The 25,770-nt window shown below is 40.6% G+C and overlaps 2 protein-coding genes across 2 annotated transcripts in view; both read left to right on the forward strand.

Annotated features, from left to right (window-relative positions):
• The first annotated feature begins 6,149 nt into the window (after window positions 1–6,149).
• LOC139449706 (large ribosomal subunit protein eL31-like) lies at window positions 6,150–13,026 on the forward strand. Its single transcript, XM_071231215.1, has 5 exons — window positions 6,150–6,212; window positions 7,892–7,992; window positions 8,985–9,110; window positions 12,102–12,214; window positions 12,957–13,026. The coding sequence occupies exons 2-5, from the start codon at window positions 7,895–7,897 to the stop codon at window positions 12,986–12,988; spliced, it is 369 nt and encodes a 122-aa protein (XP_071087316.1). The 5' UTR covers window positions 6,150–6,212; window positions 7,892–7,894; the 3' UTR covers window positions 12,989–13,026.
• Window positions 13,027–15,249: 2,223 nt separating this feature from the next.
• The window catches only part of LOC139449806 (uncharacterized), a 55,789-nt gene continuing 45,268 nt past the window's right edge, over window positions 15,250–25,770 (forward strand). The window contains exons 1-2 of the mRNA XM_071231344.1: window positions 15,250–15,307; window positions 23,441–23,540. Of these exons, the coding sequence (XP_071087445.1) occupies window positions 23,486–23,540 (55 nt within the window). The 5' untranslated portion in view covers window positions 15,250–15,307; window positions 23,441–23,485. The remainder of the gene's footprint in view (window positions 15,308–23,440; window positions 23,541–25,770) is intronic.

The following is a 25,770-nucleotide window of genomic DNA, read 5'->3' on the forward strand; positions in this document are numbered from 1 at the left end:
ATTGACCAGTTAGATTCAGTTTTATAAACTACACCTTTGAGTAGACCTAGAGCTATTTTTATGCGGCCTTATGGATTCGGTCTGTGCATTAAAACATTGGATTTTTTCAAGGTTATTGTAAATATAAATGCTTACAGTATTGTACAGCGAAACCCTCTTTTACTGAATACACCGCTTAAGACGATGTAAAACTAACGTCAACGCCAAGGAACTAACAGGTCTCGACCGTCCGACGACACAGATTCCACTGAGCGCAAAAGGCAAAACAACGGTGAAAACAATACGAATAGGTCACTGAAATCAGTCATGACACAAGGTGTCCGCGAAAGAGCGAACTTCGTGGTCCCAGCAGAATCCAACAATCGGCAATCTGCTTGTCTCGAACTACGGGTAAGTCGAGGTGTGTCATTTCCCAGGGCTTATATTTAATGAGGTTGCACTGTGTGTATGTGTGGATATTTATTAGACGCACCCGCGAAGATCCGGGGTAGAATCGGTCTTCAATAACCCATGCTTGCCGTAAAATGCGACTATGCTTGTCGTGAGAGGCGACTAACGGGATCGGGTGGTCAGACTTGATTATTTACAGACCGCCACCATAGCTGGAATATTGCTGAGTGCGGCGTTAAACAACAAACAAACAAACAAACAAAGATTAGGCAATTGTGAACTTTAATGGTTCAGCTGAGGTATTTATCATGATACTCAAACTCACACGTTCGTACCCATTTGTACCCGCGTTTAAAGGCTTGTGACCATGTACGTTGTAAAAAGGTCAGATAATTCGATACCAGATCACATAGTTCGACTTCTGTTTTGCTACCAGACACAACTGACACGAGTTCATGACAAAAAGAGAGAATATATGACCTCTCCTCAAACGTATTCCTACAAATACTGTAAAAGGTTCAAAATCAGATGATTGCATTTTGCTTTTGAGAGCCCACTTTCAACATACTTATATATAATTTTATATTTCTTTACATCTGCAAAATCTCATTTTATGTTAATTATACATCTGATCATTGGCTCGCGACATTAAAGTCTGGACAACGACCATTTAATTTCACTTTCCTGAAATATCAAGACAGTAGTATCGTCAAAGTAGCTGATTGGTGCGACGCGTGTTTCTGATTAACTGAACAGTCGAAATTCTTGCGCTCGTCAAGCCCAACCCTCGACGATACCGTTCCCCTGCAAACTGAAAACACCCCTTGTAGACTTCTTGAGAACTATTACGCCTCCCTAACAACTAGTCAGAAGTAGCTGCAGAGTGACAGGCCCGGAGACGAGTGAGATAATTGTATGTCAAGATGTCTGCAATCACCTCCATGGGAGCCGGCATATCCAAGACGTCCCCGAGTGTCTGCACCCATACACACTCCCAGACACGGACAGACACGGACAGACACAGTATGCCTATAGAATGCAAAGGCTTGGTATTCATGAATGGTTAATAGTTGCTTGAACGAACAGGGAGAGTGGCAGTTCAAGGATAGGTTTCAACGTGTAGGTGTCTGTGTTGAAACATGACAAAGACAAATGTAGCATTTGTTGTCAGACAAGTAGCACCTGTAGGAGGTTTTTATTGCAACACAGCAGGCTAATCACGTTCTGCTCTTGATGTCAATAGAGCAGTTGTAATTTATAACCTTGTGAGGTGCAAATAGAGAATATCGTTAGTTCTTACGATAATAGATAATTCACGTGTGTGAATAAAAAGTAACCCTTGTACGACCTTTGCAAAACACAGCATAAGACCTTCACACAGGATGACTACTAGACAAGATGTGACACCACGTATGGGACAATATAGGTTATTGTAATGGGAAACGTTGGATTATTTACTTGGATAACATATGATTATGTTCCGGGACAATCTATCTTTATGTTCTGGGACAACATATGATTATGTTCTGGAACAATATATGATGATGTTCTGGAACAATATATGATTATGTTCTGGGACAACATATGATTATGTTTTGGGACAATATATCATTATGTTCTAGGACAACATGTGATTATGTTCTAGGACAACATGTGATTATGTTCTGGAACAATATATGATTATGTTATGGAACAATATATGATTATGTTCTGGGACAACATATGATTATGTTTAGGGACAATATATCATTATGTTCTAGGACAACATGTGATTATGTTCTAGGACAACATGTGATTATGTTCTGGAACAATATATGATTATATACAGCAACAACATATGATTATGTTCAAGAGCAACATTTATATATGGGCTAGGATAACATATGTATTTGTGCAAGGACAACATGCGATTATGTTCTAGAATAACAAACGCTTATTTCCTTTGAGTGAGTCAGTGAGTGAGTGTTTAGGAACTGAGATAAAACATGAGGGCAATATATGATTCATACACCAACACAATGCATAAGCATGTACATGACACTGTACAGGACAACATATGGTTATATATATTTAGACAACACATGATTATGTTCTAGGTCAACTAGACAACACATGATTATGTTCTAGGTCAACTAGACAACAGATGATAATATATTCAGACTGTGGGATATTGCGTTGCGATTTATCCTCAACATTCCCGCAGAAAAGTCAAGTATCCAAGTACATGAACATGTAAACATCACTTTGGGCTGTCGTACTTCAATTCATTTCCTTTAGGAGGTGTGGGGGTCCCAGTCGTCTAAAGCGTCGCAATTCGCTATGTGGAGTTGCGTCCCTTAGGCGTGCCAGAACCCTGTGCTCGTGGGTTCGAATCTCAGTTCGACCTGATAATGTTTCTAGGTTTGACGGCACCATACCCGTGCTTGCGGGTTCACAAAAGATGTAAACGTCTACGACCTGCATCAATTTTGGCTTTCCTCACACATCAAGCTGATGCGTCGTGATGTAACTGGAGTAGTTTTAAGCGTTGAAAACCCAAATCACTCACTCATTTTAGACCTCATCAATTTCCTTTGTTGATCCGGATGAGGCGCTGCCGGGTAGCCTAGTGGTTAAAGCGTTCGCTCGTCACGCAGAAGACCCGGGTTCGATTCCCCACATGGGTACAATATGTGAAGCCCATTTCTGGCGTACCCCGTCGTGATATTGCTGGAACATTGCTAAAGGCGGGGTAAAATAATACTCACTTACTGATCATGATGAGCGTGGTCTTAGCGCCAAAATAAACAATACTTTATTCTTTTATCGATAGAAAACACAGACGTAAATTACATTTGTAAATATGAATACACACTTGGAAAAACGTTAAGTACCAACATTCCATATTTTCATACATCAGAACTTCTTTTGGAAAGGTGACATACGTAACATTGTAAACAAATATAAATGTGTTTGTCAACATCTAACAAGAATACAATTTCAAAAATGGCAAATGATTTTGGAAATGTATAAAAACACGGGCAAAAGAAAGTATACATCAATATTTGATGGTGGCTAAAATTGAACCAAACAAGAAATGGTTCCCGACGGGGATTTATTTGATACGGGTATGATAGCTGTGTTTTGAACCTTAAGTTCGAAGTGTTTCTGCGACAGTTTTCAGCCTAGTAACGTTTTGATAACTTGTAATTTATTGGTAAAATCCAATTTTTAATTATATGTTTTTTGCCAGGCAGTTTAGTAAGCTGTTCTTAGTTATCCAGGTATATACCATGTCACAGGCACACGGGGACCCGCCCATATTTGTTTCCATCGCACACAATTCCAGTTAGTGTTTTGTTTACGGAGGCCGTGTTGTTGGCATGCATTTTAGTGGTGTAATCAACTGAGACGAGTCAAACAAGGATCGCCTGCAGGTTGGCATTTAGAACACACCTGAGATCACATAAGCGTACGTGCGCTTAATTTTCAACTCGGTGTTTTTCCACACAGTTAAACTACATTTTCAACCGGATACCCTCCAAATGTGATTTATTACAAAGTCAAATGAGAAAACAAACCGAGCAGAAACATTTGTTACAAAACAGGGTCAGGGTCAAGATAAACGCTATAAATTAAGTACCAAAGCTTTATATTTTTATCTGACTTCCAATGGAGAGCGGCGAGTACGGAATTCGACCGTGATTAGTTTGGCGAGGATTGATAGGCACTGATCTGATATAATTGGCTAATCCGTGGTATATCGAAAAGATATGGGGTTAACTAATGTCTCGCTAATGATATATGTTCTTACCTGGCTTTATCTAGCCTCAGTGAGATAATAAAGTTTAGGTTAGTTTGTTTTGAAACATTTAGTTCACCTTGACCAAATTATGGCGAGTACTTGTTGAAACAGTAGTATTAATGTTAATATCACGATTCTAGGATATTTTAATGTTACTTCAAAATAAAGTGTGTTGATTTAAAATATTTACATGTTAAAAAATGTGCCTATTTGTATTTATGGGTGAGGGGTGAGTTTGGTTTAACGCCGCTTTTAACAGTATTGCGGTTAGTCTGGTCGTTGATATTGGAGTGAGTGAGTGAGTGAGTCCGGTTTAACGCCGTTTTAACAGTATTTCAGTTATATCACGGCGTGTCAGTTTAATATGGGTGGTAAGATCTACGTCGTTGACGTTTACGACTTTGGTCAAACAAACAAGAACGGGTATGGTGCTGACACACCTAGAAACATAACCAGCGCGCACCGGGATTCCAACCCACGGTTATAGATTCCTGGCACGTCAAGGGGCGCAACTCTGCACAACGGATTGCGGCAGTTTGGACAACAGCGCCAATCGTGCCGCATTGTGTTTATGAGTAATGTCGTCACACATTCACATGGGTATATAATAGAAATATTTTTATCAATGGAAACCCAAAAAGCAAAAGAATGGGCCAAACTAGTACAAGTGTGTTTCTTATCAGCGCCAGTGAGAGTGTCTGGATAATTACGGGTGAGCTGACGCCCAGGTGAGACGAGACGGGTAATTCGCGTTGGTCCAGGTATGGATCAGTAGTGAATGTACAAATCTATCATCGATGTTATCTGAGAACTAATTACAGGTGATGTGTGACTTGTCCTGACGGTACCCCAGTGCACGAAAACAATGGCGACATTATTTTACTGGACGTCGCAATTTATTTAAGTCAAAGCAGCTAATTCTAGAAAGCGTCTCTCGTAACATAATATGTCTGTTTGAAATCTAGGCCAGTGATATGTAATATGTTTTATCAAAGGTGTATACACATTTAAAGAACACTAGCAAATCATATAAATAGGTTTTCGGTTTTTTTTGTTTTTGGTTTCTATAGTTTTATTTATTATTTTCCGATGGGCAAAAGAAAATGTACCTAGTTTTGTTTTTTATTAATTGAATTAATTGAAGAACTGTTGTCAAATTTGATTATGTCTATTTAATCATCAATCATTCCTGCAACGTTTTGTAGAAAGTAATTTGTGGTTGGGTCATTTTGTGTAAAAGTAGAATGGTTCAATGAAGACGGGTAAAAATTGAATTTGCAACCACATGACCCCTATGATGTTTGCAGTGTTGTAAATGTGTGCCGGAAAAAAAGCAAATTTAATTGTTTTCAAAGATATCTGAGATACCCATTTTTTTTAAATTTTCACTCAAATTATTTTTTTTTTAAATAAAAAGTATTGTTTATGTGCAGACTAAGCGCCAGTACAGTTAATTTGTTGGAAATAATATCGCAAATTTAAGATATTTTCAATAGAAAATCGAACATATGATAAAATCAACTGAGAGGTAAAGTTTCTTATGTTCCTCGGTTTATGTCCGTTACTGTCATCGAACATTTCTCTCTTTTTTAAACATTAAAAAACGATAAATAGAATTCTTTGTTTTATTAATGATTTGCAGTCTACAGTAGTGCAACCTTCTAACACGAAATATACTGCCAGGGCATTTCAACTTAACGATTTTATCAGGGATAAAAACAAGAAGGCCTATATGTTTGGCTGATAACTTCTTTGTTTGCATTTATACAAGTGTTCATTATTACGTCACCCAAATTTTAATCTGTCAATCAAAGAATTCACCAGGTACTTCAAGAAAAGTTACGCCTCGTCAGTTAATACGTGGAGATGTGGGCGTTTCAGTAAACGGGGATCATTTCCATTTGAGTCAGTGCGCCCTACCGATAGATTATAGTAAATATAGCTAAATACAGCAGAGTTACCTCCCCTAGCGAACTTCCTTTTCACCCGGCATCCCTTGCAACTTCCTTTCAACACATTGCCATCCCTTCGATACTAGGTATATTCACCAACTCAATCTCAAATCTGTTCCCATCTCCACCAATAAACCTATTCACCACAGGGACAAGACCGATAAAGCAACAGTGGTCAATACTGCATTCAATAATTGTGATATTTGTTATTTTTAATCGTAGATTGCTAAGAAAAATACTGACCATTGGACGGTATGTAGCTTACATCTATCGCTAGTACAGTAATTGTAAATACATTCCATAACAATGTTACACACAAGAGGTATTTACTGCCCGTAAAACATCGTTTCCGTTTTATGTACCTATAAGGCTACATGAAAATGATAATTTTCTTTGGCGTAGCTCGAGATTTGTCGTTCAACTTAGAGACAAATCTCAAAATGGCCAGCTTGTTCATTCGTCGCACAGTTCAGGCCTATCAGTTTGTTATTACTATTAATTAAAGTCGCGATTTCACGCAATTTGTGTCTCCGAGTCTAAGGCCTAAATGTATTATGGCCTACAAAGGAACGAAACTGCCCACACGATTAACAATTAGGGCCTACTGGCTATCTACTATTTGTATGAAGAATGATCAGATATGGAGTTCAGTGTGCTAAGCATTTAGTCTTATTTTATTTGGAATGTGTATCAAGATACATGATTGTAACAAATGTTATATTTGGGATAACACTTTCTAAGTAAATTACTTTATATTTCTAGTACTTTATTGGGCTGAGTCCAATCAGGGATTTAAACCTACAATGCCGGAGTGAGGCACCAAATGGCCAGCACACAGTCAGCCACAGAGGCTTCCACAAAATGAAAATCAACAACTGGTAGTCCAGATCACGTACTTTGTGTACCCCTCTGACAAGTGTAAATTGGCACGGCTCCCATGGCCGAAAGCTATTCATACACATTAGGGCTGTTACGATTCACTCGGGTATTCGGTGAATCGAACCGTATCCATTCATGAATTGAATTCGTTTTTTGTTGCCATTAGAATCGAATATTTATGAATATACAAGTATGTGCATTTACATACCCTGTACATAAAAATATCCATAAGAACATATTATATGCATAGACTTCTTCAAAGACAGCACTCTTATAATATTTGATTTAACAGTATTGAGGTCACTGGTCATTGTCGCATTTGAGCAGATACTACTAACTTGATAAGTGCAGTATACAAATGTATAATATATTTATAATTAACAAACCATGTCGAAAAAATTTGTTAATGTTTCACAGAATATAAAAAATAATACATCAACTGCTGACTTGTTATTGTATTCGTGAATTAATATTTGTATCCGTTACCCTATATTCATGATACAAATCGTATTCACCTAATAGTGTATTTGTTGCAGCCCTAATACACATAGCTTTCAGCCATGTCCCATTAGTGGCCAAAACTGACTATAGTTTTCAATTACCTTAGTTCTGAATACATTAACTATCAGCTATGTTTACTGGACTTGTTCATACTTTCTGCAGTCCATTGGACTTGAGGATTAACCTCTTTGGGGGCAGTCGTGTACCCTAGTGGTTAAAGCGTTCGCTCGTCACGCTGAAGACCTGGGCTCGATTCCGGACATGGGTACAATGTGAGAAGCCCATTTCTGGTATCTGGTGTTCTGGTGATATTGCTGGAATATTGCGAAAAGCGGCATAAAACCATACTCACTCACTCATTAACCTCTTTTGACTTGTGTTCCAGAAAATGGCCCCACCACGCAGAAGGGAAAAGAAGAAGTCTGTGACAAATGAGGTGATCACCAAGGAGTGCACCATTCATATTCACAAAAGGATCCATGGCATGTAAGTTGATGGAATGTTCCTTATATAGCTATGGTCCAGACACCTTTGTCATTTTCAACATGTTCAACACATCTTTTCTTAACACCGTGGTGATTCCAGTTAGAAAAGTTCCCTAGCAACAACCTATGCTGGTTGTAAGAGGCAACTTAATGAATGATTGACCGATTGGTTAAGCTCAGTGTCTTGGTTGATTGCATGCCACCATACCCTGATGATGGGATTGTTGTTCATATCAATCGTTGGATTGTGTGGTCCAGACTTGTGCACGTACAGGTGCTGCCATACCTTATTTGTAAATTTTGTAATTTAACTTTCCTTAAGCTTATTTTCAATTTTCAAAGCAGTAGATTTAATGGATAAACTTCCATGTTCTAATTTTATCAGTTCACTTGTTATCAATTAACATACTAAACTTGAGACCGCCTCCGTGGTAGAGCGGAAGGTCCGGAGTTCGATCCCCGGCCGTGTCATACCAAGAGACGTTAAAAGATGGTACTTGTTGTTACCCTGTCTGACGCTCAGCATTGAGGGGCTAAAACAAGGACTGGTCGGCTCGGAGTCAGTATACTGTGTCTGAGTGGGGTCTTCATGTGAAACTGTGGCATGGTATCTCAGTGAGCTAGCACTATAAATCGGCACCAGTCCGGTCTAGTACAAGCAGCCACGCACGCACAAATGCGCGCATGCCCGTCGCTATGTAAGTGCAATAATCTTGGACGCAACGTTAAACCCCATTTCACCTCACCTACTAAACTTGAACAAGTTAGAGGAACATTTTGTCACCAAAGTGAAGTTTGATGTAAGAGTAAATTCAATTATTTCATTGCTAGCATTGTTAAGGGGATAAGAATGGTATGCTAGAGCTTGGAAAGGGGTGAAAATTGGTGAAGGGGATATGACTGTTCAATAAAATATATTCTCAAGACAAGGGTCTGTAAGAGTCTACTATAAATTCAGCAACATGGTAGTTACAATTACTTTACAATTTACAGTGGCTTCAAAAAGAGGGCCCCCAGATCCATCAAGGAGATCCGTAAATTTGCTGAGAAGATGATGGGAACCCCTGATGTTCGCGTGGACACCAGGCTGAACAAGCACATGTGGTCTAAGGGCGTCAGGTAGGTCAACAAGCACATGTCAAAGAGAGTCAGCATGCGCAGCAACCTATGCTTGTCATAGAGGCGACTAAATGGATCGGATGGTTGGGATCTGTGGCTTCGTTGATGCCTATCATCGTATCCCAGTTGCGTTGACTTATGCTTATGTCAATCACTGAACTGTCTGGTCAAGTCTCAATTATTTATGGATAACAACTTCTTTATTTACTGTAAAGGCAGCGTTTCGGTATAGATCCTTAAACCATTGTCAAGCAAACGTTTTACAGTAAATAAAGAAGTTGTTATCCATAAATTGTCTCTACTTTGTCATCTATCAACTTTCTAAGTAATGCCTATCAAACAATTTATGTCATACAGCTGGAATATTGCTGAGTACCGCAAAAAACAACAAAACAAATTATCAGTTGGGTTGGACAAGCCCTTGCTAAAGGAGTCTGGCATGTTGCCATCTTATGAGACAGACTTGGTTTGATTCTCAACAGGGTACAATGTGTAGATTCCATTTTTCATGTCCCCCTGATTTGGCTGGCATAATGCTGAAACAATCTTAAACCCTATTCACTTTCTTGTATTGGGGGAACGAGTGGCTCGGTCGTAAAAGGCACTGCAGTTCACTGGGCAGAGTTGCACCCCTTGGGCATACCAGAAACCCACGATAGTGTGTTCGAAACCCAGATCACCCTGATTATTTTCCTAGGCTTGTCGGCACAATGCCTGTGTTCATGTGTTTCACAAAAGTGGTAAAATTTCACACATAGCTTTTTATTTAATCTATTAAAATTAAATTAATTAATTTTTTTCCCTACAAAACTGTTGAATATTTCTAGATGATACTGGGGACACGGGTGGCCCAGTCGTCTAAGGCGCTGCGATTCGCTGTGCAGAGTTGCGTCCCTTGGACACACCAGAAACCTATGATTGTGGGTTCGAATCCTGGTTTGCCCCGATTATGTTTCTAGGTTATTCAGCACCATACCCGTGCTCATGGGTTTCACCAAAGTGTTAAATGTCTGAGACCTGCATCACTTCAGGCTTTCCTCCCACATTAAGCTGACAAGCTGTGATATAACTGGAATACTGTTAAAAGCAGCGTTAAACCCAACTCACTCCTTCACTCTAGATGATACTTACTCTACAGATCAGTCGAGTGGTGAACTGGAGCCTTTTGATGATTTGGGGATTTTGAAACATTGAACGGCATTTTTCTTGTTCTTCACTGAACTGAAGGTGTCCAATGGCAATGAACCAAAAGTGGGGTAATAGTAGCCAAACTACACCAGACGGAAGAGGGCAGAGATATGTCATCTCCTGAAAACTCTCGTTCACAGAATTATGGCCCTTGCTCCTTGCCTTAGTGCATAGTGTGTGCAATGGGGACAAGTTTTCTCAGAAACCACTGGAGTCATAGACTCTTATGAATTAAAGTTTGCATGTTTATCAAAGTGATACTTGCCAAGACTGAGTTTGAAAATTGGTGCCGTAAATTATTGATGTTTGCAGTTACGGCCCTTGATCCATGTTATTTCACTTAGTGCACATTGTAAGCAATGGGGACAAGGTTTCTCAGAATTTTCTGATGTTACATCCATGAAACTCTGCAAGCTTTTCTAAGACAAACTTATCAATACTGAGTTCGAATTGGTGCCATAAAGTATTTTTTTCCAGAGTTACTTCCCTTCATATGTGTTTACATTTTGAGCATACACAGTTATGACCCTTGATCCATGTTATTTTACAAAGTGCATAGTGTCAGAAACTACTGAAGTTATCTTGTCTAAGAGATATTTATCTTGACTAAGTTATTCATTTCCAGAGAAGGGGCCTTTTGTGTGTATTAATTTCACATTTAATTAAAAAAAATTGACAAAGCGACCCTAGTGCCTCCATGTTCTTAAAGCTTTATGGGACCCTTTTTTTATATTCCCTACTATATGAACAAAAACAATTCTAATGAGCCACATGGCAGGGGATAGTGATAGTTGCATTTGTACTGTGCATCCCATGTCACGTGGGATATTATTCTTGCAACATGACATGCAATATTTCATCGACAGCAACGCCATGTAATGCTCTCCGCAGAACACTGTTACAGAATCTAGTGGTCATGGCTTCAAATCTGTGACTGGCCCCAATGATAATGCTTGGTCTGTCAACATAACACACATGCTCAAGGGTTTCACCACAATCCCACATTTATCTGACTCTGATGGAATGAAATAGAATTAAAAGCAGAATTATAACCAACTATCCCACAAATTATGTAAGGATAGTCACAGGGTTACCAACAGTACCCACGACAAAGAGTCATTTGGTTTTGTCATTGATTTGTTACTTTTCTCAATTCTGCATGGATTTCCTGCAAATGCTACATGTGCATGTGGCTTAAGCAGCTGCTCATCACTCCATTGCCCATTTCTGGTGTCCCCAAGTTGTGATATGATGGGATATGTATAACAGCTGCGTGGAACTTGACTCACTTGCTCATTCCTGGAACTGTCAGGATCCCTGGTTAGAACTGGTCCCCACCTTGTTTGTTGTTTAACACCTTGCAATATTCCAGCTATGTGATGGCAGTCTGCAGTCCAGACAATCCAGTGATTGGTATCATGAGCATCGATCCACAGAATTAGGATGCAATGACATGCATCAACCAAGTCAGCGAGTCTGACACCCGATCCCATTAGTCACCTCTTACAACAAGCACGGGTTGCTGAAGACCTATTCTAACCCGAAACTTCACAGGTGTGCAACCTATGCTGGTTGTAAGACGTGACTTAATGGATTGGGTGGATAGGTTTGGTTGGCAACAGTGTTGACTCTCTTGGCTACTTTACATCACTGCGTGCCAGGTTCAATTCCCACAAGGCTACAGTGTCTGGAGCCAATTTTAGGTGTCCCCTAGTCGTTAGTTGCTTGAAGAGGTGTAAAATCATACTCCCTCATCTGCATGTGCATCTTGATGACTAAAACTCTTTTGTTTCTGTATTTTAGGAATGTCCCATTCCGAGTCCGAGTCCGCCTTGCCCGTAAGAGGAACGAAGATGAAGACTCCACTCACAGACTGTACACCCTTGTCACCTACGTACCCTGTGTGGAGTTTAAGGGTAAGACTTCACATGTGGAAAGCTTGGTTTTATTGTAGATATGTTTAATACATGAAAACATGGAAGCATTTATATTGGGACGGCATGTTAGGACTTCAGTTTATTGACAGATTGATAAACTCCCTGACCACACAATTACATTACTGATAAAAATGTTGAAAGCCCACTCTAAAGGGAAGTAACTCTTCAGGGCTTATTTTCAAAATGGTGCCCCAAATCTTTATTCAGAGTTGTAACTTGCCAGGTTCTGCTGAAGATTGCAGGGTTTTGGTTTGTTTTCAGGGGTGTATTTTTGGTTTTGTTGCTGTTTTTGTCCTTTTGGGGGTTGGTGGTGGGGGTATTTTATGAGTGGAGCTGAAGTGAGAATTGTTCTGTTCATCAAGAAATCTATGAACAGTTAGCACACTCATCCTTTGGATGGAATAATAACTTCACTGAATATCATGTTATCCCATATCCAGTGGTTAAATATTAATTTTACATACTTTGTGTATCTACTATTGCTAAATTTTATAATTCATACAAAAGTTTTGTGGGCAACAAATGCTAAATACGCTTGAATGTAAACTAGTGAAGATTTATTTATATGTTTTTGCATGTTACTGGTAAATAATCATCCTAATAGAGGACATTGTGTGTATTCATAGTTTAAGGGTTTTCCCAGTTATTATGAACTATCAGCAAGTTTTAAGAGTGTGCACATGATATACTCGCCTGTAACTTGTTATTTCTTTGTTTACAGGTAAACAGACCATCAATGTGGATAACGAGTAAAAGTGTACATTTGGGTGAATAAAAAGAAAAAAATCTGACAGTTCTTGTGTTTTCTGCCTTGTGAAATTAGTTGTGCAAGTTGATTGCTGCCCAGACCTAGGGGTGTATAACAGATGAGTGTGAACAATTGTGTTTGTCATCATTCACTCACACATCCTGGGTAACCTATGCTTGTCGTTATAGGCAACAAAGGTCAGTTAATCAGTTTTGGTGACCTGGTTTATTGTGTCATCCAAACAGGAGTGTGTAACAGTGCTCATATTATCAACTACTGTTTGTTTGTTTGTTTGTTTTTTTGTTTAACGACACACTCAGCAATATTCCAGCTATTGATCGTGGTCTGTACACAATCAAGTCTGTAAATAATCAGGGCGCTGGGGTAGCCTACTGGTTAAGGCGTTCGCTCGTCACGCCGAAGGCCCGGGTTTGATTCCATACATAGGTACAATGTGTGAAGCTCATTTCTGGTGTCCCCCGCCGTGATGGAATATTGCTAAAAGCAGCGTAAAACCATGCTCACTCACTGTAAATAAACGAGTCTGGACCAGACAATCAAATGATGAATATAAAAATCGATCCATGCAATTGGGATACGATGACGGATCGGATGTTCAGACTGTAATACAGCTCAAAGCATTGTTCAACCGGACTTGCCCACCCCACCCAGATGGCCATGCTTTGCAATGACGACAAGGAGTATTCGGAAGGAACGCCCTGGAAAGAGGGAATGAGTGAGTGCGAGGTGGGCCATGTTGACTACTGATAGATGATGGCATGGACAACGACCCACGCCATCAGGGCACGGTGACACATAGTCGGTCAGGTCACATGTCCTTGTCAGCTTTTACCCATATAGGGTATTCTCTCGCCGGACGCGCACCACAATCTGCGTCATATATACTCCCAGAAAAAAGTTTAGCACCGAAAACTCTATATGTCGTTATATTTCCATCGCCGATATTGGGACCAGAAACATGACATATGTTTTTAATTTTGAGCGGGGTCTAGTATTCATTTAATATCATAATTGGTGATTGGTGTTATTAACATTACAATAAACCTAAACCAGTGTCGTGTGTTTTAAGGGACCCAGATTTCTGCTGGATCGCTCGGCGCATATTGTTTGTGACATGGTGTCTGACGAATACCAAATATCACAGAGAAACACACTCCTACTGAAATAGAACTCGAAATTGATAATTTAATGCTATGTTTTGTAACTTCCTTATGGCAGTATGTATCGTGATTACTCTTTCATTCAATCATTGCAGTTTTAATTACTCAGTACTTGAGTCTTCTTGGAGAATTTGTTGTCGTATGAGGCGACTAACGGGATAGGGTGTCCAGGCTCGCTGACTTGCTTGATGCATGTCATCGTATCCCATTTGCGTTGATTGATGCTCATGTATTAATCACTGGATTGTCTGGTCCAGACTCGATTATTTACAGACCGCCGTCATAAAGCTGGAATATTGCCGAGTGCGGCGTTAATCAGCAAACAAACAAACAATCCTTCATCAAATGCTTCTTTTGAGTAGTATAAAAGAAAACAAAAAGGGCGGTGCTTTGCTTATAACCAGGTTTACAGCTGATATTTCAGACCGACGCACAAACCCTGTCACCAACTCTAACGTGTCCCCCTTAGTATGTTGGTGACTTTAGACGTACAAAATGCACGCAGACTTGAAATCTCTTCGTATTTGTAAAAAAAAGCTCGGTGACTACCTGACAATGAAAATATTTATCAATCACAGCGGCCAGGTAGATTACACTATTCATAACACAGAACATCCAGGTCGAATTCTATTGATCAGATAACGAGTTTTTTATTCATTTTTATTTCAATTTCAACAGAACCAATTAAGCTTCAACCATTGCGTACAAACACATCACACAGCTCTCAATTGTTCCACAAGTACACAAAACACTAGTCTCTCGCTCTCTATGTGAACAACGTTACCACACATTATCCACCAGACAATATATATTGTACTTCCTAATCTCTTAAAGCTTATGCTTCAATCATATCGATCCCAGCATGGATTACTTATGTCAATTTAATATAGTACCTCGCCCCCCTGACTGGGCCGATGAATTGGGACAGCGCGTAACGCCGGCTCGCGGTGACACGGGGGTTGGGCGGAATGCACAGCAGTGTGGTATAATTGTTTATGACAGCACTGTATGGCTTGAACCGCCCTATAAACGTCATGGATTGTACGATGTTAGAGTTTATGTTTGTTTAAGTTATTGTTGTTTGTGTGGAATAGTTCGGCGTGTTAGACAGCTCTCATAAGATGTCGACATGGCCGCCATTATGTAGGTATTTCAATATATTCGTTTGATTTGATTTTTTCTTTAGCTTATTTGTCTTGTGTATTGATAAAAATGTTAAATTTCAATATATGTTATATCGTATCTATGAAGTAAGCAGTCTAACTGACTCTCGATGAGATTAGATCTGGTAGCTACGGTTATAGAAGTCGATGGCGGCAAAGACTGTCGCGGTAGTCAACGTTGTGAACGAGGATGTGGATGTTAGATGTCTTGCGTCGGTGTAAGGAAATTAGTTATTTCACTTTTCTCCTGAAATACTTTTAGGATCGGTTAGCCAGTTGTATTTAACACTTATACCAGCCAGCTTGTGTCACTAACACACACATTACCCTTAATGAAGGAAACTCTACAACATATCCAGCCACCATTAACTCTACAGCCGAATGTTGACTTCACACATAAACGTCAATTTCAGAGATTAACCAGTCTCGATTATCCCCCGAAAGAGATTCCTGTGGGCGTAAAAGGCAATATAACGGTGAAAATTATATGAATGGATCAATGATAATCCATAGTGACACCTGGTGTTCGCGAAACGGGTAAGCATGTCCTGCCTTGCCTGTAGCACTCGACACTCACACATTTTGCATAACATAGTAAGCGTTTGTTTCGTGATCGAAAACATGTAGTAAAGAGGGATTAAATTATTTTATGCCCGGATTAGAACTACTTCAGCTGTATCAAAGCGGCTTGGTTGGTCCAGGTAAACCATCGGCTAAAAATTCGTAAATTGCCTAAGTGAAAATTTCAGTCATTTGACACTGTAATATATATATATATATATATATATATATATATATATATATATATATATATATATATATCTGTGTGTGTGTGTGTGTGTGTGTGTGTGTGTGTGTGTGTGTGTGTGTGTGTGTGTGTGTGTGTGTGTGAACAAATCATAAAGTATTATTCTGTCTGTGAGCCGTGAAAAAAATGAGATCAATGCAAATATTTTTCTGATTTAGTAAAGGGAAGTACCTCCAAAAGATTAGCTACACTGTCATTTTTTTTATCAGCATTTAAAAACAAATGGCATAATAATTATTAACCAGGGAATTGGAACAGGTATTTTTTCGAAAAATATTGGCATTGGCATTATAACGAACGTGGCGTTATTACCAGGGAATCGACCACGGCGGAAATCCGTTCTGAGAAAAACATGGCATTATAACTAGGGAGGACATATTCATATACATTATATTTGTGTGCCCCGTGAAGATTCGGGTTAGAATAGGTCTTCAGAAACCCATGCTTGCTGTAAAAGGCGACCATGCTTGTCGTAAGAGGCGATGGGGCGGTCTGGTAGCCTAGTGGTTTAAGCGTTCGCTCGTCACGCCGAAGACCCGGGTTCGATTCCCGACATGGGTACAATGTGTGAAGCCCATTTCTGGTGTCCCTCGCCGTGATATTGCTGGAATATTGCTAAAAGCGGCGTAAAACCATACTCACTCACTCACTCGTAAGAGGCGACTAATTGGATCGGGTGGTCAGGCTCACTGACTTGGTTTATGCATGTCATTGTGTCCAAATTACGTGGATCAATGCTCATGATATCAATCACTGGATTGTCTGATTCAGATTCGATTATTTACAGACCGCCGTCATATAGCTGGAATGTTGCTGAGTTGCTTTAAACAACAAACAAACAAACAAACATTATGTATGTATGTGTGCGTGTGCGTGTGTGCGTGCGTGCTTGTGTGTGTGTGCGTGCGTGTGTGTGTGCGTGCGTGCGTGCGTGTGTGCGTGCGTGCGTGCGTGTGTGCATGCGTGCGTGTGTGCGTGCGTGCGTGTGTGCGTGCGTGCGTGTGTGCATGCGTGCGTGCTTGTGTGTGTGTGTCGTGTTGTAAGTACATACTTATGTTGAAGAGAGAACATTAACAAGTGTAGAAGAAATATATCTCGTTATAAATTACATAACCATAGTCAAGTCACGTCGTCACGTTAGCCGATCTTACTGTACACACAAACCACGTGACTGACGAAGAAGGTCTGCCTGTATTGGGCCTTAACATGAAACGGGTGGTCTAGACGCCTTGCTTTCGAGGAATTCTTTGCTGTTTATTCTGGCATATGAACCTTTTTCACCCCAGGCATACTCATGGTCAGTGGTAAGTGGTTTTAAGCTTTACCTGTTTCTGTATGTCTGCTTGACATGGGACGAAAGTTTCACGTGTCACTGATCGTAGGCATTTTCAAGTAGGAGCCACGGGTGGCCCAGTCGTCTAAGGCGTCGCGATTCGCTGTGCAGAGTTGCGTCCCTTCGGCACGCCAGAAACCTATGATTGTGGGTTCGAATCCCTGTTCGCCCCGATTATGTTTCTAGGTTTGTCAGCACCATACCCGTGCTCGTGGGTTTCACAGAAGTGGTAAACGTCTGAGACCTGCATCACTTCGGGCTTTCCTCCCACATTAAGCTGACACGCCGTGATATAACTGGAATACTGTTAAAAGTGGCGTTAAACCCAACTCACTCACTCATTTCCAAGTGCTGAAACCACGAGTAGTGTTATGATGCTGCTGAGGGTCTTAATTGGGATGAATCTTGTCTTCGAACCCATGATCGGGTGATTAGGGCGTAGCTAAGGGACGTAACTCTGCACTGCTCGTTGTGGCGCAATATTCAGTTGTAAGGGACTAACACGTTCACAATGTGCCAATGTTTCCCTGTTAATTTCGTCACTTTTGATAGGTCTATAGTGTTTTAAACTGAGGAGTAAAAGAAACTATTCATCTCAGTTGGTTTAAAACAATGTTAACTTTTAAATACAATATCTTAAGTTAGCGATACTATCCAAAACATTAACTGTACTTTCCCTCGGTCAGCACTCAAAGACTACACGGTTGGGTTTTTTAAAAATATAATTTGATTTAAAACTTTTTAAAAAATAATAAAGATTCGCATAATACACACCTGGTATGGGCATGTTAGACATCTTACCTTTGAAAATCAATAACTTTGTTTGTTTTTCGACTCAAATTTACAACATTTCAAACATGGTAGTGGTCATGTGTTTGTAACTTCTTTGATAGGCATTTAGAAGTTGGAGTACTAATTAAGGATAAGAATTTATGGATGAACAACTTCTTTATTACAATTAAGAGCGACGTTTCGGTGTAGGTTCTAACACCGTTATCAAGCAAGTGACGACTTGGTGTTAGATAACGGTGTTAGAACCTACACCGAAACGTCGCTCTTAATTGTAATAAAGAAGTTGTTTATCGACAAATTTGTATCCTTACTTATGTGTTTGTAAATTCATGTCTTACCTCAGTCTTCATTGAACCAATGTATATTTACGCAGAATGTCCTTCCCACAAACTGCAAGAGTGAGTGATGGTTAAATAAACATAATCAAATGTAACAACAGTTCTTTCAATTTACAATACATAAAAAACAAACTCGGTATACTTTCTTGTGTCTCGTAGTTTATATACATCACCACACGATGAAAAGAGACTCTCTAAGCCCCCTGGAAAATGTCGAATGTGACACCTCGTCAAATGCCACACAGTAATTATTCCTGTGCTCCCAAATTTTTGCAATGCTCCAGGATGTACATATAATCTTCAGAAAGCTCCTCACACTGCGTGTGTAATGGGGCAATTATCCTCACCCATAATGGTAGATTAATGTTATATGTGTCCACTGTACTTCATTGTCACCTTGATCTACGCTGTTATGAGCTCTGGTGTGTTGTCGGGAGTAATGAAAGAAAGTGAACGGACAAACCCACAACAATGATGGCGACGCTGGAATTCATTAAACCCCCCTTACTCCGGGGGATTAGCCATGGCGCTCTCAATGTCCCCATAATCAAATTTTATTATATCTGTGATATTTTCATATGAGATTTGATAGCGGCATGTTGACACAGTCACTGGGCTGTTTAATGGACAGTTACAACACGTCTAAAGAAATGAAGCTGGATTATTTGAGTGGTTAGTGTGTATATTGATATGCATTTTCTTTAGGGAAGTGCAAGGGGACTTGGTTTTAACACAACTATGTGTGTTTGAAGACGGGGTAGCCGGTCCTCAGGGTAAGTTTCTATTACATATGTAGTTCAAGAGTGGTGTCGGGACGCTGTTTTCGGGTGAGGTGAGGTGAAATGGGGACAGTTTTCAACAGTGAGGTTGATGTCAATCATTGAATGCGCAAAATCATCATTATGACCATCACCACTCCAATCACATCAGCTTTAACATCTCATCGCATATATCACACATATATATGCACTATGCACCCACACACACATGGGTGTATGGGTGTGGGTGTGTGTGTGGGTGTGGGAGAGTGTGTGTGTCTGTGTGCGCGTGTGTGTCTGTGGTGTGGATGTGTCTGTGGTGTGTGTGTGTGTGTCTGTATGTCTGTCTGTGTGTGGGGGTGTGGTGTGTGGGTGACAGGGTATGTGTGTGAGAGTGTGTGTCTGTGTGCGCGTGAGTGTGTCTGTCTGTCTCTCTGTCTGTGTGCGCGTGAATGTGTCTGTGTGTGTGTGTGTGCGTGCGTGCGTGCGTGCGTGCGTGCGTGCGTGCGTGCGTGCGTGTGTGTGTGTGTAATGCTACTCATAGTATCAATCTCTCGATTGTCTGGTCCAGACGCGATTATTTACAGACCGCCATTCATATTCAGTGAGGTATTCAAGTGGTTAACACGTTGGTTTGCAATGCCGAAGGCCCGAGTTCAATGTCATACTTAGGTGCGACGTGTGATCTCCCATCTCCCTATCTATCTACGTCATTCATTCATTCATTCACTAGTTCGAGGGAGTGGGGGTAGTGTTTGCTTCATGTTCATTTACTTATTTAACGCACCCAAGTGGGTAAAAACATTCACAACGTCAAGCGCATTTTTGGTGTCCCCCGCCGTGACGAGGCTGGAATTTAGTTTAAAGTGTTGACCATACTCCTTCACCCGTCCATCCGATTATATCGACGTATTCCGCATGTTTGACAATGTTTAAGAATTCTGTATACATTTTTCATTACACCAATTCATAGTCGGAGTGGTCCTTGCGAAAGATAAAAAAGGTACTCCATACAAATTCTTAAAGTTTACTAACAACAGAACTGGATTCCCCTACATAAGCAGATATGTCAGCATGGAGTACATTAGCCGTGTCGCCCGGTGTGTCGACTAGTGTTGACTCCGGGGGTCGGGTTACATGTCTGTATAAGCATAAAAGGGGTTGTTGTGTGACGGACAGGCAATAATATATATGGCATTCTATAAGGGACATTCTCGCGATTTCGCGATCTCGACCTTTGAGAAACAACAAAAAAAAGCCAGATCGAGAAAACGCGAGACTTCAAGAAAATCTTGCGTTTTATAATTGGGGAATACTCTAATGAACATTATCGCGTTCTCACGATTTTATGAATTCGCGATTTGGACCTATGTAAACAAGCCAAAACTGCAAAAAGTCAGCTAAAAACGGCCATACTGGCGCCTTTTCGCGATCTCCATTCTCATACCTTTAGCATCTGTAGCTCGTTTCGAAAGAACGAGGAAGAGAAGTGAACGCGATAACGCGATAATGTCCCTAAGGGTTATATTTGCATTGTCGCATTTGGTTCATTTCTATATGTCTTCCAAATGCCGAGATCGCGATATCGCTAGAATGTCCGTTACAGGTGAGGTGAGGTGAAATTGGGTTTAACATCGCGTTTTTTATTATTGCACTTATATAACGACGTGCATGCACGTGTGTGTGTGACTGCTTGTACTAGTCCGGACCGATACCATGCTGCAGCCGAGCCGACCAGTCCTTGTTTTAGGCCCTTAAGGCCGAGCGCCAGGCAGGGTAACAACAAGTACCATTTTTAACTTCTTCTGGTATGACGCGGCCGGGGATCAAACCCCGGACCTTCCGTCACCGGGCGGACGCGTTACCACAAGACCACGGTGACGTTTGTCCTTTACACGCTTCCATATATAACAGGTGATATCACATAGTACAATATTCCAATACACACGGAGCTTGCCACAAGCACACCTACTTATAAGATATTCCACGTCGTACATGTGCCTATGTGTTACGAGCGTGCTGAGAGGCTCAATAGACGGTCGCGGCCCAGCACATCCCATTACGATAATCAGAAACTCAAACTCGTGCTACCCCTTGCTCGAAATAGTGGCTTTAAAACTACGCTGATCTTTGTACAGCAAATACCTTTTCAAGTGTCGCATACGATAGCTGTTTTATTGAGCTCTGAATGAACCTGACGAAAGCAATCAATACTGAACTTAATGTGTTATCAATATGGCCATTGATCCAAGGGGAGATAACTGATGTTGAGTGTCATGTGTTTTCTAAACGTCTTTGATAAATGTACGGTGGGCTGTATGTTATCCTATGTCAGACCTGTCGGTGGTGAGTTGAGTGTTTATAGTAGGAATCTATATATGACAGAACATACATTGGGTGCAGCGGAGGCCAAGGTGGGGTGGTACTTTTACTATCTTATCATTACTTTTATCATTATTATTATTACTATTAAGTGTCAATGGTGGTATTTCTCATAATGATCATATATTTGCAGATTTTCATGATTTATGTTTGGTTTTGACTAGTTTGTTTTGTTTGTTTGTTTGTTTGTTTATTGTTTAACGCCGCACTTAGCAACATTCCAGCTCTATGAAGACCTCGTCGCCGATGCGATGAAATAATGCCGATGCGACGTTACATTTTACTCTCTCACTCACTCAAAATATGACGGTTTTCTGTAAATAATCGAGGCTGGTTTTCCCAAGTTTACTTCATCTGTGAGGTTCAGGTGGCTGCGATGTGTGGCTGATTGTGTGACGCCATGCGCCGATTGCGTAGACTATTGCTCTTGCTATCGGCCACTAGTTTATCTAACCCAGACTCGATCATTTTCCGTCCGCCGTTCTATCGCTTGGATACTGCTTACTGTGGCGTAAAATAACATTAACTCACTCGTTATTAGTTTTGACCCGTGAAGATTCCGGGGTAGAGTAGGTCTTCAACAACCCATGCTTGCCGTAAAAGGTGACTATGCTCGTCGTAAAAGGCGACTAACAGGATCGGGTGGTCAGGCTCGCTGACTTGGTTGATGCATGCCATCGATCCCAACTGCATTTATCGTTGCTCATGATATCAATCACTGGATTGTCTGGTCCAGACTCGATTATTTTACAGACCGCCGTCATATAGCTGGAATATTGCTGAGTGCGGCGTTAAACAACAAACCAACCAAACAACGTTATTAGTTTATATTTGGAATAGGCATTTCACTGTTGATTATATGAACCATCTGATAAATGTCTCACCGAATGAGTCAAAAAGTATGTACATTTACACAATGTTAGATATTCTGTACTTGCGTTGCGTTCATTTATCTGAAATAGATTGGTTTTTAAAAGTTAAAATGACATCACAGAAATAATCAATATTAGATTTATAGTCCAGATATATTCAGTCAAATATACTTTACAGATACAATGATTTAGTCTTAACAACGTTGTACAAATACAATATTTTTAGAAATATGATAAATTAGTTTTAACATTAACTGTAACGATACAATAAATACAGATTGGCATACACTGTATCAATACATTGACCCAGTTTCAATATACAATTATAGAAGAATGTGGTTCATGTTCTTAGTATTCAATGTCAGAACAGAAAAAGAAAGAAAGAAAAAGCGTGCAGAAATAATACTCAAACTTTGTAATATTTACGCACCTGCCAAACAACAAACTGAAGTTGTAATCTTAAATTACTCAAATCTCCTTATTGTACAGGCGGTGGAGAAGCGTAGTTGTTAAAGCGTTCGCTCGTCACGCCGAAAACCCGGGTTCGATTCCCGACATGGGTACAATGTGTGAAGCCAATTTCTGGTGTCCCCCGCCGTGATATGTAAGGTTGCTAAAGCGGCGTAAAACCACATTCGCTCACTCTTTCTTGCATGGAGGCTGTGGGTTAGCTGTATTCCCTAGTCATACCAAACGCCCCGGTTCGATTGCCTACATGTGTGAAGCACAGTTCTCGTGTCCCCGGACAAAATGCGGCGTAACACTATATTCACTCACTCATGTTAGTCAGTATGCTTCTATTATTGAACGTTTCCTGTTTGCGGGTCTAGAAGCCACTGAATGTTGATGTCAAACGGACTGGATGAGAAGAAAGGATGACAGCTTACACCAAACTCAAGCAACTCCAACTGGAGAGCCTCCACGAGGAAGGTAGGTTGACGTGTGCTATAACCAGACTTATAAATGGTTTATCAACGTGTTTCTTCTTACAACATTACTATTTGTACTTCAAGTTTTAAAAGATTTACAGTTAAAGAATATTTAGCTAAAAAGATTCTTCAGTAAAAATACAGAATTTTGAATTTTAGATTTGAATTTTGAAAATTATGTATAGATCTAACAAATCTTCATTTCAGCCTTGCACTATAATGTAAGATTTAGATGATTGCGTGTATGTGATAAATATGTATAAATTGTATGATATATATATATGTAGGCTAATGGGAAATAAAGGGTATTTAAGAGTGTGTCTGTAGTTTGTTTTTTTTCATTCTGGCCGAAGGTATTTCAGAACGAAATAGTATGCCATTAGAATTTATCCGGTACGATTTGGAAGTAATTTGGTGTTTTGTGGGTCCCTAGTACCCAAGGGAATGTTTGTTATGATTATTCGGTGACAGAACAGGTCCCCAGTACCCCATGCTTGTCACAATGATTTAGTGACAGAGCAGATCCCCAGTACCCCATACTTGTCACAATGATTTGGTGACAGAGCAGATCCCCAGTACCCCATGCTTGTCACAATGATTTGGTGACAGAACAGATCCCCAGTACCCCATGCTTGGAACAATGATTTGGTGATAGAACAGGTCCCCAGTACCCCATACTTGTCACAATGATTTGGTGATAGAACAGATCTCCAGTACCCCATGCTTGTCACAATGATTTGGTGACAGAGCAGATCCCCAGTACCCCATGCTTGTCACAATGATTTGGTGACAGAACAGGTCCCCAGTATCCCATGCCTGTCACAATGATTTGGTGACAGAACAGATCCCCAGTACCCCATACTTGTCACAATGATTTGGTGACAGAACAGATCATCCCCAGTACCCCATGCTTGTCACAATGATTTGGTGACAGAACAGATCATCCCCAGTACCCCATGCTTGTCACAATGATTTGGTGACAGAACAGATCCCCAGTACCCCATCCTTGTCACAATGATTTAGTGACAGAACAGGTCCCCAGTACCCCATGCTTGGAACAATGATTTAGTGACAGAACAGGTCCCCAGTACCCCATGCTTGGAACAATGATTTAGTGACAAAACAGGTCCCCAGTACCCCATGCTTGGAACAATGATTTGGTGACAGAACAGGTCCCCAGTACCCCATACTTGTCACAATGATTTGGTGACAGAACAGATCATCCCCAGTACCCCATGCTTGTCACAATGATTTGGTGACAGAACAGATCCCCAGTACCCCATGCTTGGAACAATGATTTAGTGACAAAACAGGTCCCCAGTACCCCATGCTTGTCACAATGATTTGGTGACAGAGCAGATCCCCAGTACCCCATGCTTGTCACAATGATTTGGTGACAGAACAGATCCCCAGCACCCCATACTTGTCACAATGATTTGGTGACAGAGCAGGTCCCCAGTACCCCATACTTGTCACAATGATTTGGTGACAGAACAGATCCCCAGTACCCCATGCTTGGAACAATGATTTAGTGACAAAACAGGTCCCCAGTACCCCATGCTTGTCACAATGATTTGGTGACAGAGCAGATCCCCAGTACCCCATGCTTGTCACAATGATTTGGTGACAGAACAGATCCCCAGCACCCCATACTTGTCACAATGATTTGGTGACAGAGCAGGTCCCCAGTACCCCATACTTGTCACAATGATTTGGTGACAAAACAGGCCTCCAGCAACCAATGTTTATCACACTAACCGACGGAAATAGGGAACGAGTAAATGATCCGAACTCAGTGGGTGCCCAACTCGGAAGACTGCTGTCTGACCATGTGGTCTCTTCCCGACGGCGTGGCCATGTTCACACTAAGGAAGTCTTGGTACAGCTGCACTGATGTAATAGAGCTCATAAATCTCAACCACGTCCTCAACTTGATTTACCAGGAAATTACGTCAATATCATTTGAGCCAAAATTGTAAAGTCATGTTTGGGTCATGTGATCCCGATCATTTTCATGCCTGCTTTGGTTAGATTTGAATCACCTACGAGGCTGATCAATTTATTGATTACGAGAAATATTAAACGTTCTCCAGAAACGGTTCTCACAAAAACGACACTAAGTCGGAAAAAGCAATCAGTAATGAATCATTCGCGAAGTGAAGTGATCTTGGGCTTTCGGCGTCAAGAGGCATGCCACTACCAATTAGACAACAATATGCTGCCATGTATGC

The sequence above is a fragment of the Haliotis cracherodii genome, unplaced genomic scaffold (genome assembly GCF_022045235.1).
Source record: "Haliotis cracherodii isolate W230 unplaced genomic scaffold, xgHalCrac1.p SCAF_8, whole genome shotgun sequence".
NCBI classification, from domain to species: Eukaryota; Metazoa; Mollusca; class Gastropoda; order Lepetellida; family Haliotidae; genus Haliotis; species Haliotis cracherodii.